Raw genomic sequence first — 17,479 nt, 5'->3', positions numbered from 1 at the left:
GGAGTTCCCCTTTCTCGACCTTTCCTCCAAATCCTTCCGCAGTTTCACAGGACTCCCAAGGTGGTGTGGCCACGGTGGGTGGGAGCGGACCGTCTCCAAGGAGACCGATACTCTTTTTATGGGAAAAAGTAGAAGAGAGCAGACAGACAGCAGAGGGGTTGTTGGGTCCTAAGGAGAGAAGAACTGAGCCTTTCAAAATGCTGGCTTGGTGGATGAAGGAAATGAGATTTACATCATGGTGGTTGCAGCCAGCAAGCCCCCCGCACCTGGGCGTCTGGTCAGCTGAGCTTGGTGCTTGGAGCCTGCACTGTGCTTAGAGTAGTACCTTTTGTAAGCAGCGGAGAGAATCCTCTGGAAGTCAGGGGCGTGGCACTCACTGGTAGGGTGCAGGCTGACCGGACCTCTGGTTCTGGTTTCTCTGTCAGCAGTCTTTGACAGGAGAACGGGGCATGCCCCAGGGAGCTGACCAAATAGACAGGGAGCAGAGTGGGGCTGAGTGTCTGGAACCGAGAGCGACCAGGCACACACAGAAGGAGTGATTGATTCTCATGATGCAGACACTTTCAGGAGGTCACTCACGGTTGGGTAGACAGCCTGGCTGTCAGGGCCTTGGGGCAAGTGAGGGTCTGAGACAAGGTGTATTAGTTTGTGTGAGCTGCTATGACAACGTGCCCACAGACTGGGGAGCTGAACAACAGAAGCTTTTCCTTCTCAGTCCTGGAGGCTGGAAGTCCAAGGTCGAGGTGTGAGCAGGGCTGGTTTCTCCTGAGGCCTCTCTCCTTGGCTTGCAGATGGCCGTCTGCAGCTCCCCATGTGTCTTCACATGGTCTCCCTCTGGGTGTGTCTGTGTTCGAATCTCTTCCTTATAAGGACACAGTCATGCTGGATTAGGGCCAGCTCCTGTGACCTCACTTAAACTTACCAAATTAAAGGCTTTATTTTCAAATACAGTTACATTCTGTGGATCTGTGGGTTTGGACTTTAACATATGAATCTTTTTTGGAGGGGGGCACAGTTCAGTCCACAATAGCAGGAGATAAAACCGAGGCAGGAGGGGCTGAGGAGAAGCAGCCGTGGAGTGACGGCCGGGATCGGAAGTGGGGGTAGAGCAGAGGTGACATGTCTGAGGTGTGGACCTGAGCAGGTGGGGGCCCGGGCAGGCAGAACAGTGCAGGAGCGGGCAGTTTGGCTTAGCAGTGCGGGGACAGTGGGGCACCTGCCACCAGCAGTCCCTTCCACGCTCAGATCCTGGGGTGTAACTGCCCCGGGGCCTGCCTCTGCTGAGAGAGGAGGCGGCATTGTCGCATGTCTGCCCCACTGTTACCCAGGAAACCCACAGCCCTTTCGTTTTGGGAAGAGTCTGAGCTTAGATCACTTTGTGGAGGGACTCAGTGTTCCCTTCTCAAGTCTCAGCCCCCCAAAATATGGATCCTTTGGAGAACAGAAGAATTCATCAAGTTTGCTTCTCTTGACAACAGGGTCCATCTTGAGTGACCCTCTCTCTTGTTGGACAACAGGGACCTAAGGGTAGAGGTGACATTCTTTCCATTCTGCTGCAGTTGGGTGCCCCCTGTAGGAAAGTTGTGGGACTGCTTACCACACTGAGGGTTTTGCCTGGAGGATCACAGGGTGAATGCCCGGGCCCTTGCCCTCCTCAGGGTCAGAGTATGGCCATCTGTGCATCTGGCCCCCTGTTTCCAGAGCGCCTAGTAGCTGTATGGTCATCGTCCGTTACTCCGGGCCTGTGAGAGCCAGCAGTGCGGGACAGAGAATTAATGGCTTTGTTTGGCTGGCTCAGATGAAGGAGACGGGGGCAACCTCACGGAACTTGATTCTGGGGAAGTGATGCATCATTTTGCACAGTCTTGCTCACCCAGTTAATTCCAACGGTCAGGGAGCTTGGAAACTGCCCACTGACCCAAGCAAAAATCAGAGATGGGGGATAATGGATCTGCGAGGGAGGAGGCGCCGGGAAGAGCCAGCTGTGGGCTCCGAGGCAGGATGGTTCTTAATTAAACTCTCTTCTGATGAGTAGACTAACTGGCCCATCAATAACCAATGACAGGTGAATACAGGTGGGGCACAAGCCAGAAGGAAGGTCGGCGGCAGAGTCCCGAGTGGGTGTCGTCTGTCGGAGCCCCATGCCTCAGCTTACCCACTTGTTCTGCATTTATAAGTGCCTGTGAAGGCAGGAAGGCCAGAGGCATGTCCTGCTTGTCGTGCGTGTGTCTGTTCGTGTCTGGGGCTGGATGAGCCTGTCGCGCCATGTACGGCAGTGCAGGCTGTGTGCACCGCCTCTCCGTGCATTGTGTAGCAGTGACATGCACCGGGTTGTGTGTGTGTCTCTGCGAGTTTACGTGTCTGTATGTTGGTTGCAACGTCCCTTGGGATGTTGCTTGTGGTCTGCTGCAAATCTCTGCGTGGATACCCCTCAGAGCCATTCAGCTTTGCATAGCAACCTCTGAGCCCCAGTCTCCTCGCTGTAGCGTGAAGATGGTCGTGAAGCTGACCACGCGTGGTTGCTGTCGATGTTACAGGAGGTCGTAACTGCAGAAGTGCCTAGCACAGTCCCCGGTGCCTGGTCGGCCCTTGGTGATTGGCAGCTGTGGTTGTGGTGGTTGTGTAGGGAAGATGTGAGAAGAGGAATGTGCCAGGTCTGTGGGGGGAGTCAGGGAGCCTTTCCCTCCCCAGGAGGAGAGGGCACCTGTGCGCAGGGGGCGTTGGGGCGGAGGAGAGCGGGCACTCGTGGACAGAGCCCGGGGCGCTGCAGTCGCCTCTCCATCGGGCCAAGAACCGGAGGACTCCCAGGGCCCTTTCTCCTCGGACGAGCAGGGGGCCTCCTCTCGGGTCCGGGCCCCGCTCTCTTCTCTAACTTGTAAGATAACGCTCTTTCTTTATTCTCTATTTGCCCGGAATGCCTGTTATTTTTTTTCTTTCAGAATCCAATTTTCTTGTGACATTTCTACCTAATGTAGCAAAACATGACCTTTGTGAAAGGACGTCGCTGGCAGCCCGCTCTGCGCTTTGGGGCCCCCGACGGCTCCTCCCTTGGAGAAGGGTGAGGGTTCCCACCTCACCTGGACCCCCGGTCCTGCGCTCCCTCCTTCCTGCTTTTGCTCCCCGGGGCTCAGCTGCCAGGTTCCTGTACCGACTCTCACAGGTTCAGCGCCTGCTGGGGTGGGGTGGACAGCGCAGGCGGCTGGGCCTTGTCCGACTCGGGCTGCCGCCGGGCTGCCATGGGTAGACAGTAAACCGGGAAAAGCAGAACAAAGCAGCCGACTTCTACTGGATGAGTCCCTTATATCTATTGAGACATTATAAGGGCAATGGAGACTCCGAGTCATACTGAAATGGTCACCCTTGACCCCAAGTTCCAAGCTCCAGATATCTGGTTAGTGACTCAGTGGGGCTGTGCGGCTGATGGCCTGCTCCACCCTCCCAAGTAGGAGGGGCCCTGCATGGAGCCGTGCCTCAGTGGGGCCCCCCAGTGGCCAGCACACACATCTTTTATCACCCCTTTCGCGGAGGAAGTTTGCAGGAATAAGATGGACCGTTGTTAGAGGCTTGTGAGGCTGAGCATGCAGATAGATTGAGTGTCATAGGTTCTTCTGTGCTGTCACTCAGCGGTGCTGGGTGCCGTCACTCACGCCGGAAGTGTGTGAGTGTTTAGGGGGTATGGGACTGTCCTAGAGAGGGCTGTGTGGCATTAAGGGCTCTGTAGGAGGGAGTGCTGGGTACAGGGGAGAGATCAGAGCAGTCAACGTGGGGGGCACCTCCCCGTGGTCCCCTTCCCTTCTCCACTGGTCCCCTGCCTCCTCAGAGTGGGGGCTGCCTCTCCATCCCAGTCATGAGCTGTCACCCACGGCCGGGGTGGGGGCTGCCTCTCCATCCCAGTCATGAGCTGTCACCCACGGCCGGGGTGGGGGGTGCCTCAGATGAGAAGTGGAAGCCCTGCCCTTAGGCCGTTCTTGTATTTGAACATCCGTTTCTGTGATGAGCGGTGATACTTGGGGATCCCACGCAGCCTCAACTTCTCCTGTGAGCTGCAGACCCGTGTGCCACACAGGCCCTGGGATTTCTCTCTTTGGGTGTCCAGCAGGCATCTCATACAACACTTGCAAGGGGAGGCCCTTGGTCCCCACCACACCCCCAAATGTGACCTCTTGCTGCTTTTCTCATCTCATAAATGGGACACCACCGCTTGCCTGGTTGTTTAGGTGTCTTTTCTTCCACTGCCAGACCCAGGTCGGTAGGAAGTTTGGGCGGCTCTCCCTCCAACACCTTGGAGCCATCCATTTCATTCCCCCCCCCCCGCCGTCTTCTTGCCTGGAATACCACTGCGGCCTCCTAAATGGTTCAGTGTTGTCTCTGGTTCCTAGAAATGGCAATCGGGACCTGCCCTTCCTGCAGAAAACCACCCAGCACCTCCCCTTGCTCCTTAGAAATAAAGCCCAAACTCCCTACTGTGGCCAGCAAGGTGGGGGTGGCATGTACCCCCTCTTCTTTACCCCAGACCAGTCAGTCTACTTGGCCTCCTTTCTAGACCCGCCCTCCGGCCCGGACCCTCTCAGGCCTTCGCACATGCCACGTCCACTTCCTGCAGCTCCTCCCTGGCGTGTGGCTTGTTCTTCTCCCTCTTCTGGTCTCCCTCCTGAGGGACCTGCTCGGAGGGCACTGCTCCAAGCTCCTGTCCCCAGCAGCCAGCTTCCTCTCCTGCATCAGTTCTCTACCGACAGCACCCCGTCTCTTCTCCCCTCTGCTCCCGAGGGACCTGCTCGGAGGGCACTGCTCCAAGCACCTGTCCCCAGCAGCCAGCTCCCTCTCCTGCATCAGTTCTTTACCGACAGTACCCTGTCTCTCCTCCCCTCTGCCCCTCACAACTGCAGTTCTTTTGGGTTTTCATTTGTAACTTGAATGTACGTTCCAGAGGGGCCTTATCAACCACCCACCCCCTCATTCCTCAGTGAAGCCGACATTTATCTCTATACAAATATTTGTTGTAAAAATCATCTAAATATAGATACACCTGTAAGCCTGTGAGCATATGGGTGTGAGTATAAGCAAGAGTCTCTGTTTGCGTTTATTCCCGACACATCTAATAGACACAAACATGCACATCGTGTGTGTGTGTGTGTGTGTGTGTGTGTGTGTGTAGATGCTCACCTAAGCGGAGTCCTCACCACCATCCGTGGTCACCATTGGGTGAGCGCATTGTTCCTGGTGGCCCTTCAGTTCCAGGGTCTGGCTGCTGCCTTTAAAAGCTGGGATCACATCACAAGTTGTGCGCTGAGCTGGCAAAATAATAGCTGTGGGTGTGTTTCTCCTTTTCTTCAGGAGTCTGATGGTTACTCCCCCCCCCCAATGTCCTAATGAGAACAATTAAAGAGCCATTAGCAGGAGAAAAGAAGTGTGAACAAAAGGCTGATATCTTGATCACTGATAGGTGTTTTTTGCTTATGGAGCAGCTAGCTAGAAGGTGAGGTCGGTGCTATGCAGAGCTTCCTGGACTTGCCCATGTCAAGGTGAAAGGATTAAGCAAAGAAAAAAACCCTGGTAGATGCGACAGCAGTGTGGGGATTACAAGAGGGAAAGGGGGGATAGAAGAAGGAGGATAAATGGTGATGGAAGGAGACTTGACTTGGGGTGGTGAACACATCATACAGTATACAGACGATATATTATAGAATTGTGCACCTGACACCTGGATAATTTTATTAATTAGTGTCACCCCACTAAATCCAATTCAAAATTAAAATATATTAAAAAAAAAATGAAAGTGCTATAGAAGAAAAGAATGCTTGTTGGTAAAAGGGTATCTGGTCTTGGTTGTGGGAGATGAGTAAGTCCTCGCAATCTCTTGTATAGTATCATGCGTATTATCAATGCTGTGTGATAGATTTCGTAATCTGTTAAGAGGATATAGCTTATGTTAAATCTTCATATCATGAAAAAAGAGAAGGGTTGGAAACTTTTTCTTTTTGATTTTTTTTTATGAGTGACAGAGAGACAAAAAGGGAGAGAGATGAGAAGCATTAATTTGTAGTTGCTTCATTTTAGTTGTTCACTGATTGCTTCTCAAATGTGCTTGACCAGGGGATTCAAGTCAGTGACCTTGGGCTCAGGACAGTGACCTTGGGCTTCAAGCCAGCGACCCTTGGGCTCAAGCCAGTGACCATGGGATCTTGTTGTTGATCTCACACTCAAACCGGTGACTCTGCGCTCAAAATGGTGAACTTGCACTCAACCCGGTGACCTTGGGGTTTTGAGCCTGGGACCTTAGTACCCCAGGTCGGTATTCTATACACAGCACCACCACCAGTCAGGCTTGGGGAAGAAACTTTCAATTAGAAGTGATAGTTCAGTTTATGACATTGTTCATAGCGATGGTGTCATGGATGTACTCTTATCTTCAAACTCGTCAAGATGTCTGCATTAAATACATACAGCTTTTTTATAGGCCAACTATACCCCAGTCCTCATAATAAAAATGATTGTGTGCTGGCTTGTGTGCCCTGAGCGCTGCCTGTCCTCCAGCGGGAAGGGGCTCCCTGAACTTGTATGGTGGTGAGTAGATGTGTGAGGATGATCAGGAAAAGAAATGTTTTTGATTTGTAAAACTTGGCCTTTGCAAGGCTTCACAGTGCTCTCCACACCTGGCCCGGGGCCTCACCTGGTGGTGGATGAATGGACGGCAGAATGGAGCAAAGGAGAAGAACAGTGAAGCCGGACTCCCCCTAAACAACTGTGCCGACTGCTGTGGGCATTGCCCGGGCCAGATCTGTCCTTTCATGTCCCCTCCTTTTTGTCACTCTTGCAGAAACCTGTCGAGTAACCGGCTCACCACCCTCTCGTGGCAGCTCTTCCAGACGCTGAGTCTGCGGGAATTGTAAGTTCGGGTTTGGAGACCGTGCTGCCTAGTGGGATGGTGGGGAAGAGGGTGGGGGAGGGTTGGGTGCAGAGCCACCTGGGGCTGGCATCACCTGGAGGGGCTCCTTGGAGTGGATGACCTGGGGTGTACCATGTTCAGTGAGGGTGTACCATGTTCAGTGAGGGTGAGCCACCCCATCGCCTACCTTTTGATGCTCCTTCTACAATATAGTTCGGATCACAATATAGTTTGGAAGACAGGAGTCTCACCTCTGAGAAGGACCTAGTTTTGTGAACTCTAGGTAGTCAGGAATGATATTTGTAACAGTCAAGGGCATTTATCAAATTATGGTAAATACCATTTATAATATAAATTGTTAGGTGTGCTTTTATTTATGTGACCTTAGATTTATCATCACGAGTGTCACAGGAGGTAGGTATTATTACGCCTCCCTTGTAAAATGTATCTCCACACTTTCAGGTAAAGGTTCTGAACCCCAGAAATTCACACGAGACACAGCCAAGATTGTGTAGCTAGGGGTTGGCAGAGCCAGGACTTGATCCCAGGCCTCCAACTTCAGATTGTGTGTCTTTCCTCCTCTCACGATCTCGGTCAGCATATTTGGCTTGAGCAGAGGAGTCTCGGCGGGGCTGAGGCCATGTGTTTATTCGCTTCGCTCTGCCTGTAGCCTGCTTAGCCTTGCCGCATTTCCAGGCTGATCAGGATGCACCCCCCCCCCCCAGCCCCCGGACAAACACATGTGGGATGGATGAGTGAAAACCCATGACCACGGCTGGGGAAAAAGTAACTCATGTCGATCTGTGTGTGAGTCATCAGGGTCATCTCTGTGCATGAAGGACAACATATTCTGTTGAGGGAATAAATTAAGGGATAAATTGAAAAGGAATTGAGGCATGGATGAAGTTAGGGAGTCAGGGCTCCAGAGACACAGCTCATGGTGACTCTCAGATCCAAGTCCACAGCATGCAGATGGCTTCACTGTCTTTCCCAAAGTGCATGGCCCTGGGTCCCTGCTCATATTGTTGGCCTTTTGGCTCTTGTCCTTCCGCCTGGTAAGGCCTGAGTTGGTGATGGGAGCCATAGCCCTTCCTTTCAGACCCCAGCGGTCAGGGAGGGGAATATTTATATCCAGTGTCCCAATAGCTCATCACCCCACAGTGGCCTTGTATGCCCTACTCATCCTCATGGACATAAGCACCCCTGAAATGTTTAGAAAGGCCGTTCCGGGGATGGGAATTGCCACGGTGACAGTGATGGGGGCATTGGGATCATACTGCCGTGGGCTGCCTCCCTTTCTCGGGATAATGCCCTCCCACCAGGCCACTCCTCCGGTGTGGGCATGGCAGGCATGGCCGTCAGGATTCTTAGTCACATGCGGCCATGATGCAGTTATACACCAGTGAACGCTATTACCCGAGCTTGGGAAAAGGTGAGCCGTACTTGTTTGTTTATACAACACTGAAAACCCAGACCGTGTCACCAATATCTGTCAGATGGTTACGCTTGATGGGTCATATTCATTCCCGTCAGTGGGAGTAGAGAAGACCTGAGAGGTGAATAAACAAGAATGATCGTGCTAACACGACACCTGAGATTCCCTGCTGTGCCAGGCACTGTGCCGAGCAGTCTTGACTTATGTATGTCGCTTACTTTAATCCTTACAACCATTCTGTAGGTGGGAATTATTACTATCATTTCATATTCGGGGACACTGAGGTACTTAGCGAGGTTACATATCTTGTTAAAGGTTACCCATTAATTACACGTTAGCATATGGACTCAAGGTCTTGACCGCTATGCTCAGCTGTCTTCCAACTTCTTCAGTCTGTTTGCAATCCAAGGATCTGTTCTACAGTAATTTTCAAAAATTGAGTGAATACAGTTTTTCCCTGACATAAGGGAGCTAACCAGGGTCTCTTTTTTGCAAGTCTTGCACCTAACTCCCCTGAATGCCTGCCCCTGTCCCTGCGCCTGCTAATGTCCCTGTGGGAGGCCTGGGGCAGCACCTCTCCGGGGAACACCTGGGCCCTGCAGTTGGCTGAATCATTGAGAAATGCTCAGTGCTCCTCCTGAAAAGTCATTGGCTGCGAACTCCATGGTGTGCTGCCCTGGTGACCTGTTCCGCGGCGTTTCAGAAACAGCTGTTCTGAGGATATATATTTAAAGAAAATGCCAGGTTTCTCCCAGAGGATCATGGGATTCTGCATTCATCTTGGCCTGCGATCAATACGCCAGTGAGCTGGATGTGACTTATGGAGGAATGAAGACGTTTCCTCCAGTGCGAGCCCGTGCAGGAGCCGCCACGGCCACGGAGTATTTCATGTCTGTCATATTGTTAAATAAGAAAAAAATTATACCAGAAGATAAAGAAGCCCCCTCTGAGGAGCAATTGCCCTGGTAGGGGTCTGTTTTGTTTGAGGACGGATGGAATGGCAAAAGTGAAAATTTATCTTTTGGCCGGAGGGGGCTGCGTGTTGGCTCTTCACTGTGGCTATGATTAAAATCCAAACAATCTCAGTTCCTGGCAAATGGAAGAGGGGGCAGTGTTTTCTTCTCTGACTTCCCGATTAGTCCACATGGTGCCGTCTGCCACGAGCTGTCACGACTGCCAGGGCCTGCCCAGCGGAGCCCGTGGCCGGGGTGTGGGGCTGGCCAGGGGTTTCCAGGAAGGAAGGGTTTCGGCCCTGGAGGAGAAGCCAGCGGGAGATGGCTCGGTGTGCCGGGAAGCCAACAGAGCGAGGCAGAGGCTCGAGGACTTTCTGCCGCAATGGGGGGGCAAACTGGGGCGTGCAACCATTTGTTAGCACATTTGTTTCATCACCAAGGACCTCCTCCTGCCCCAGCCAGCCCCTCCATGAGAGAGGGTTCTTGAAATAAGAACTGATGTTGTTGGGTTGTCCCATCGGCAGGGCTGGGTATCTGTGACTTCTCCAGTCGTAGAGGAGAAAGAAGAGCCGTATGTCAGCACCTAATAAAATGAGGTTCTCTCTCATCCTTGGACCCTCCCCACAAAGGAGGTATCTTCATAACCAGTTTTACAAATGAGGGGTTTGAGGCTCGGCCAAGTTAAACAACTGGTCCACCACTGCGTGGTTAGTCAGCGGGAACTCTGGGAATTAGTGTTGTGATTATTGCCACCACATGGGCCTGCTGTTTCCAAAGACCTGTGCTCTCTGCTTGTGTAACTTGATCTCACCTCTCACATGCCCAGCATCACCTTCCAGAGACACTCCAAGAGAGAAAACCCCAAACCCATGAGCCGGTGAGAGCCCTCACCCTGTGTCAGAGACTTCCTACATTCCTTTCTCATGTATTTCTATGAGATGAATTCAGTGGTGTTGACCAAGCACCTGGCCCAGGTTGGTTTCTCTTACTGAGAGAACTGGAGGCATCTTTCAAGACTTGCTTTGGAGTAGTCAGCACTATTTCAGGGGCACAGGTTTGAGGGAGTTTGAGTCAGCGTTGCTCAGGGCTCTTAGATGTTTTTGGGTATAGCAAGATGTTTCTTTTCTTTCTTTCTTTCTTTCTTTCTTTCTTTCTCTCTCTCTCTTTCTTTCTTTCTTTCTCTCTTTCTTTTCTTTCTTTTTTCTTTTCTTTTTTTTTGTTTTTTTTTTTTTTTTTTTTTTTAATTTTTAATTTTTTTCTTTTCTTTCATTTTTCTGAAGCTGGAAACAGGGAGAGACAGTCAGACAGACTCCCGCGTGCGCCCGACCAGGATCCACCCGGCACGCCCACCAGGGGCGACGCTCTGCCCACCAGGGGGCGATGCTCTGCCCATCCTGGGTGTCGCCATGTTGCGACCAGAGCCACTCTAGCGCCTGAGGCAGAGGCCACAGAGCCATCCCCAGCGCCCGGGCCATCTTTGCTCCAATGGAGCCTTGGCTGCGGGAGGGGAAGAGAGAGACAGAGAGGAAAGCGCGGCGGAGGGGTGGAGAAGCAAATGGGCGCTTCTCCTGTGTGCCCTGGCCGGGAATCGAACCCGGGTCCTCCGCACACTAGGCCGACGCTCTACTGCTGAGCCAACCGGCCAGGGCCGGGTTTTTTTTTTTGAGAGAGAAAGAGGGAGAAGGATACAGGAAAGGAGAGAGATGAAAAGTATCAATTCATAGTTAAGTCACTTTAGTTGTTCATTGATTGCTTCTCATATGTGCCTTGACCGGGGACTCAAGCTGACCCAGTGACCCCTTGCTCAAGCCAGCAACCTTGGGCTCAGGCCAGTGACCTTGGGCTTCAAGCCAGCAACCTTGGGCTCATGCCAGTGACCTTGGGCTTCAAGCCAGTGACCTTGGGCTCATGCCAGTGACCTTGGGCTTCAAGCCAGCGACCTTTGGACTCAAGCCAGTGACCTTGGGATCATTTTTAGATGGTCCCGTGCTCAAGCTGGCAATCCCATGCTCAAGCTGACAAGCCTGAGCTCAATCCAGATGAGCCTGTGCTGAAGCTGGTGACCTCAGGGTTTTGAACCTGGGACCTCAGTGTCCCCAGTCCTTGCTCTATCTACTGCACCACTACCAGTCAGGCAAGATGGTGCTTTTCTTACTGAGAAGGTTAGAACTGCCTGTCCAGATATCAGAGCAAGGATCTGAGATTGTTTCAGAGATAATGAATAGAAAGAAAAGAAACTTGGAGTCTGTATTCCATGAAATTATGTAGGCAAAAGCAAGAGGCACCAGAGGTTATAAACTCACAGCCCAGAAACCTTCCAGAAATACCCTAAGGACTGGCAGTGTATCTTGAACAGGCTTCTCTTAATACCCTGCACACACGGAGCAGATGTGATTAAAATAGATTGGAATTTCATTTTTTTAAAGCAAAGTGATCATTGCTTCAGGTATAGTTTGCAGATTTAATCAACTTGGCAAAATATTAACTCAGTGTCTGGAATGGGTTTGAGCCGATCTGGGCTCGTTCCTCCCTCCAGTCCTGGCCTGTGACCACTTCCCACGGATCTCCGAGAAGTCACCAAAGTCATGTTAATAATCCTGCAATTATAATCATCATCTCTTATGACTTTATAGCCCCTTTTAAGTAACAAAGCACATTAACACATATCACTAATCCTCATAATAACTTTGTGGAGAAGGGGAGGTCAAGCACAATTACCCCCATTTTGCAGAAGTTAAGACAGCCCTGGAGAATTCAGTGACCCGCTGTGTTGGGTTCCCAGGGCTGCCTTAGCCTGTTAGCACAGACTCGGGGCTTAATCCACAGACACTGATGCTGTCACTGCTCTGGAGGCCACGCCCCCTTCAGAGGCTCCAGGGAGGATCATCTTTCCTGCTCTCTCCAGCCTGGGGGCTCCTGGGGTTCCGTGGACGGTGGAGCACCTGCTCTGTCCTCACATGGCGCCTTTCCCGTCTCTCTGTCTTTGCTCTCTCCCCGCTTTCCCTTGTAAAGATACCAGTCACTGGATTGGGCCCCTCCCTAAACCTAGAATGATCTCATCCGAGGATCCTTCGTGTGATCACATCTGTGAAGACTCTCTCTCTAACTAAGGTTACATTCCCGGGTGCCTGGGGATGTGGACTTGGGGCTTATTTTGAGGAGGATACTGTTCTGTCCACTCTGCCCAAGGTGACCCAGTGGCGCAACTCAGACCTATTGTCTCCTTTCTCTGCCATCAGACCGGGGTCTCCCAGAAGCCTCTGCTGATCACAGATCACAGCGCCCTTTGGGCACGTGTTCCTCTGTGACAGCTGATCTGCGTCCCTTCCCCATTTTCCACCGCCTGGCCCTAGGCTCACCCCTGACAACACCCGTGCTCTGGGGTGGCGGGGGGGGGGGGGGGGAGAAGAAAACCAAAGTGACGATTAGCTGAGAATCAGTGCTTTCTAAATGCCCAGGCTTGGCCTCGCCCGCACAGCAGAGTGTCTGGCACATGTGCCCCAGGGGACTGAGTTAATTTGTTGGAAGCCCCCAGGGCCCTGCTATTAGGCCCTGGGCCATCTTGGGGCAAGGGCTGGGCGTGGCAAGCTTTGCCCCACAGCAGCTGCCCCTGCATTATTCATGGGCCCTGCATTATTGATGGGGCAGGGAAGCCCTCCTTTCGGTTCCTGGAGTCTGTCCCCACAGCCTGGCTGCAGGCGCCTCAGCGAGAGCCCTGATCTGATGGAGGGGGGACAGCAACGTTTAGGCTCAGGGTCTGTCCTCTTTTCCCGAACCCTCTCATCAGGATGTGACAACGACGGTGGATTAGCTCAGTGGAGGGTGCCCCCATTTTGAGACTCAAAATGTTTTCTGCTGTGTGTGCGCCTCGCTCTCCAAGGGGAAAGTCCTCAGGGTTGGGGACATAATACAGGGTTCTTCTGCAATTTCCAGAAGACTAGATTGGGGGACAGGACAGGGTCTCACGGTGCCTCCCTTCTGTCGGGTCAGGTCTCGGAGGGAAAGGGTGGGAGGAAGTGAGAATACTGTCACTGTGCCATGCTGCCGTGTCTGAGACATGGCCGACCTCTCACCTAGTCCCCTACCAGCCTCGGGACTCTGGCGCTGTCTGCGCTCTGGGGGCCCCTGAGACGCGGGGCGCGCGGCAGCGCCGGGCTCGGACCAGAGGCAGGGCCGACTAAACGGTCCCACTCGTCTAGTATTTCCCTTCAGGTGGATGATTTGTATTTTTACGACTACTAAATAATAAATGGCCACATCTTGTTGAGTGAGCGGCTGGGACAAAGCAGGCTGACCTGGTTCAGTTTGCAAATATTTGGGCATCTGGACCCTCAGTGTCCTTCCAGCAGGATGGCCGGGTCTCTCCACGCAACCCCTGTGGCGTGCGTCCAAACTGCTCCACCTCCTCCAGCCACCCCAGCGTGCTGGGCAGCTGAGGTGACCGGCTTTTCCTGAGGAAGCCACCAGACACCCCCTCCCTCATGCCTCCTGCCTGGTGCCAGGGTCGGACAGGGCACCGTGCATCAGGCGCGCAGCACAGTATCGGGCACATGGTGAACACGACGCACACACCACTGTCCGATTGTGTCACTGCTTCCCTCTCCTGTTCTCCTGTCCGCTTTTCCTCTCTTCTCTCAGCCTCAGAGGCAGCTTGCCTTGACCCCAGAGCTGCGCCTCCAGGGTTTTGCATATTCCCCTCCCCTCTCCTCCTCTGGGGCTTCATGTCTCCCTCCTGCTCCTCACCCGGCCCCCACCCTGTTCCTCAAAGAGGGTGGAAAGTGCGTGGGGTTTGGAGTTGAGCAGCCTGAGGTTTGAAGACCTGCTCGTCCCACACCAGCTGAGGGGCGTTGGCATGTGACTTAATCCCTTTAGACCAGGGGTCCCCAAACTATGGCCCGCGGGCCACATGCGGCCCCCTGAGGTCATTTATCCGGCCCCCGCCACACTTCTGGAAGGGGCACCTCTTTCATTGGTGGTCAGCATCCATATCCTGTGCTCCTGGAGTCCTGTATGTAGCAGCGTCGCTCACGTACAGTACTACTTCCGGTGACGCGGGATGCACGCGTCCCGGCTCTGGAAGCGCGTCATATCACTTGTTACGGCTAGCAGTGAAAATATGGAACCGGACATTGACCATCTCATTAGCCAAAAGCAGGCCCATAGTTTCCATTGAAATGCTGGTCAGTTTGTTGATTTAAATTTACTTGTTCTTTATTTTAAATGCTGTATTTGTTCCCGTTTTGTTTTTTTACTTTAAAATAAGATATGTGCAGTGTGCATAGGGATTTGTTCATAGTTGTTTTTTTTTATAGTCTGGCCCTCCAACAGTCTTGAGGGACAGTGAACTGGCCCCCTGTGTAAAAAGTTTGGGGACCCCTGCTTTAGACTAAGAGGGGATCTCTCATCTGTGTGGGGACAGTGCTGGCTGTCTGCTGGGCTAGTTGTGAGAGGCAGACACTCAATAAAGGCCGGTTCCTTTTTTTTCTTCTGTGCAGAGAAAAGTCCCGGGTACTGGCTTGCACATCAGACTTGTAATAGGCTGTTGGCTGGAAAACACTGATTCTTCCCGCAGGGCCTCGCTTTTCCCAGAAAGCGGATGAATCCTGATGCATGCCTCTACTTTGGAACTGACCAGTTGTCAGAAAGAGCTTGGGTCTCAGTGCAGTTACCCAAGTGCCCCTCCTTCGGACACCAGCAGATTCATCTCCTTACTGGTTTAGAAGGAGAGTCATGGTCCCCCTGATGATCCAGGCATTCAGATTTATGGGCTGCCCTTACCTTCAACAAATACCCTTCATAGTCCCCCTAATGATACAATGCCATCTGGAGGGGTGGTGACTCACTGGAAGTCACAAGGAAAACTCGTGGAGAAGGCAGGCTTTGACTCTTCCCCCATCAGACATTCTTCTTGGCCAAGGAGAGCAGGGGCTGCCTTATTCCCACGCTCTCACCAGCAGTCCGCCCATAGCCGGGCATGGAGCAGGTGCTCATTAAGGACTTTGTTGAATTTATGAAGGGATAAAGCTGATCCCAAGGTGGGCTTTGAGAAGACCCCGGAAAGAGCTCACTGCCTTCTCCCTCCCTTCTTTTCTTCCTTCTATTTGTTCAGCAGGTATTTATGTGCCAGGCGCAGTTGTCGGTACTGGGGATACAGCGTTGAACCAAACAGGCAAATCTCTGACTTCAACAAACTTATTAGATAAATAAGCAAACAGGGAAATAAACTTTTAAAGTCACGTTGGGCAGTGACAAATACTAAAAGAAGGAAATAGTAGGGCCAGAGACTAGGCAGTGTTAGCATGTGGGTTGGTCGTGGTTTTCTTTTGATGTGGTCAGAGGAAGCCACGTGATTCCCGTAAATGATGTGAGGGAGCCAACCTGTCAGATACATCATGAGTCAGAGCTCTGTAGGCAGAAGGAACAAGTGCAAAGGCCCTGAGGCAGGAGCAGGCTGGCCATGCTTGTGAATGTCACAGACAGTAAGGTCAGAGTGGCTGAAGGAGAGGAGAAGGGGTGTGGTTTGAGGAGGTTTCAGAGGGGATGGAGTGTTAGTACCGATGCTGTAGGCCTTTAACTTTGACTTAGAAAGCAGAGAGTTCTGAGAAGAACATCCCAAACTGACACATTTAGAAGGTTATCTGCCAAATGAGCTAAGTAGAATGGATTTCTTTTTTTTTTTTTTTTTTTAAATGAGTTTATTTGTTTAAAAACTAAATACATCCATGGACTTATTAAGTATTTTTTTATTTTTTTTGAGACCAGGCTGAACCCCCTCTCTCCTTAAGTGGGTGGGGGCCCCCTCACAGCCCCGGGAGGGAGCTGGGCCATCTCCGGTTCAGGAGTTCCCTTCCCCTGTCCCTTCGCCCGCAGGAGGCTGGAGCAGAACTTCTTCAACTGCAGCTGCGACATCCGCTGGATGCAGCTGTGGCAGGAGCAGGGGGAGGCCAGGCTCGACAGCCAGAGCCTCTACTGCGTCAGCGCAGAGGGCTCCCAGCTCCCCCTCTTCCGCATGAACATCAGCCAGTGTGGTGAGTGAGCGCCCGGCCCCCACTGGCTCCACGGGAGTGTCCCCCAGACCCCAGGCACTGCCAGTGAGCCTGGGGAGCCCATCCTTCCCTCCCTGACCTCCCTCCCTGCTCTCTCTCCCTGGGTGCGATCTGGCTCAGCTCCCCACCCTTCTGGGTTATTCCTGTCCCTTCCTGAGCCAGCCAGGGGACGCTGGCTTCAGCAATGCAGAAGGGGGTTGAGTGTGCCCCGTCTCATCGGGTCTGAACACTTCCTCTCGGGGAGTCACTCGTCATCCACCCCGAGGGAGTGTGTCCGTAGTGTCGTCTCTGGCCTTTCTGTATGGGGAGCATCGAAGATGCTTTTAGAAAAGCAGGTTCCTAGGCCCAACCACAGACCTACGATGTCAGGATGCCTGGGGGTCGTCCCAGAAGCCTGACTTTCTAGCAGACCCCTCATGGGAGTCTGAAGTTGAGCAGAGTTTTGAGAACCAGCTCCTCAAAGTGGAAGCTGTCGTTTGACTTCTTGCTGGAGCCACATTCCTGAGCAGCCCTGCCCTGCCCCGTGCCGTGCCGGGTAGGACAGTCTGACTACAGGGGCTCCCATTCCTGAGCTCTGTGTCTACCAGGGAGGCGGTGTGACAGTCTGGGACTTGGGGGGTTTCTGAGAGCTCCAGCAGGTGACCTGGAATGATTACTGTGCAAGACAAGAAGGGCCACCATCGACCCCACGGACAAAGTGTTGGTAGTAAGGGTTTGCCTGTTTTCTCTCGCACCTTGTCCTCCCTCCCAGATCTTCCCGAGATCAGCGTGAGCCACGTCAACCTGACCGTCCGAGAGGGTGACAATGCTGTCATCACTTGCAATGGCTCTGGATCGCCCCTGCCCGATGTGGACTGGATAGTCACCGGACTGCAGTCCATCAACACCCACCAGGTAGGCGTCCTAGGCTCGGACCCCATCGGTCGGCTGGGGACCCATCACCTCTTAGTCTGAATGAGCTAAGTCCGGATTTGAAGCAAGAGGTGCAGGAAGAGGGAGGGAGAGGCAACGAACGTGGTGGTTCTGCATCTCCACCAGGAAACACGTAGCCTTGGGTCCCACCCAGCTGCAAGGCTTTCTAGCCAACTTGATCCTAAAGGTCTTAAAGATCAAATCCCTTAGTTGTTTCCTCATCTGTAAAATGGGTGTTGTGCTGCTA

General features: G+C 52.6%; 1 protein-coding gene across 4 annotated transcripts in view; it reads left to right on the top strand.

Annotated features, from left to right (window-relative positions):
- The window catches only part of NTRK3 (neurotrophic receptor tyrosine kinase 3), a 344,195-nt gene that overhangs the window by 89,787 nt on the left and 236,929 nt on the right, over positions 1 to 17,479 (top strand). For all 4 annotated transcript variants that reach the window (XM_066239552.1, XM_066239555.1, XM_066239554.1 and 1 more), the window contains exons 5-7: positions 6,818 to 6,886; positions 16,145 to 16,302; positions 17,072 to 17,214. In XM_066239552.1, coding sequence (XP_066095649.1) covers positions 6,818 to 6,886; positions 16,145 to 16,302; positions 17,072 to 17,214 — 370 coding nt within the window. The remainder of the gene's footprint in view (positions 1 to 6,817; positions 6,887 to 16,144; positions 16,303 to 17,071; positions 17,215 to 17,479) is intronic.

This window comes from Saccopteryx bilineata, chromosome 7, assembly GCF_036850765.1.
Source record: "Saccopteryx bilineata isolate mSacBil1 chromosome 7, mSacBil1_pri_phased_curated, whole genome shotgun sequence".
NCBI classification, from domain to species: Eukaryota; Metazoa; Chordata; class Mammalia; order Chiroptera; family Emballonuridae; genus Saccopteryx; species Saccopteryx bilineata.
The sequence above is the reverse complement of the archived record's forward strand: the minus strand, read 5'-3'. Positions and strand labels throughout refer to the sequence as shown.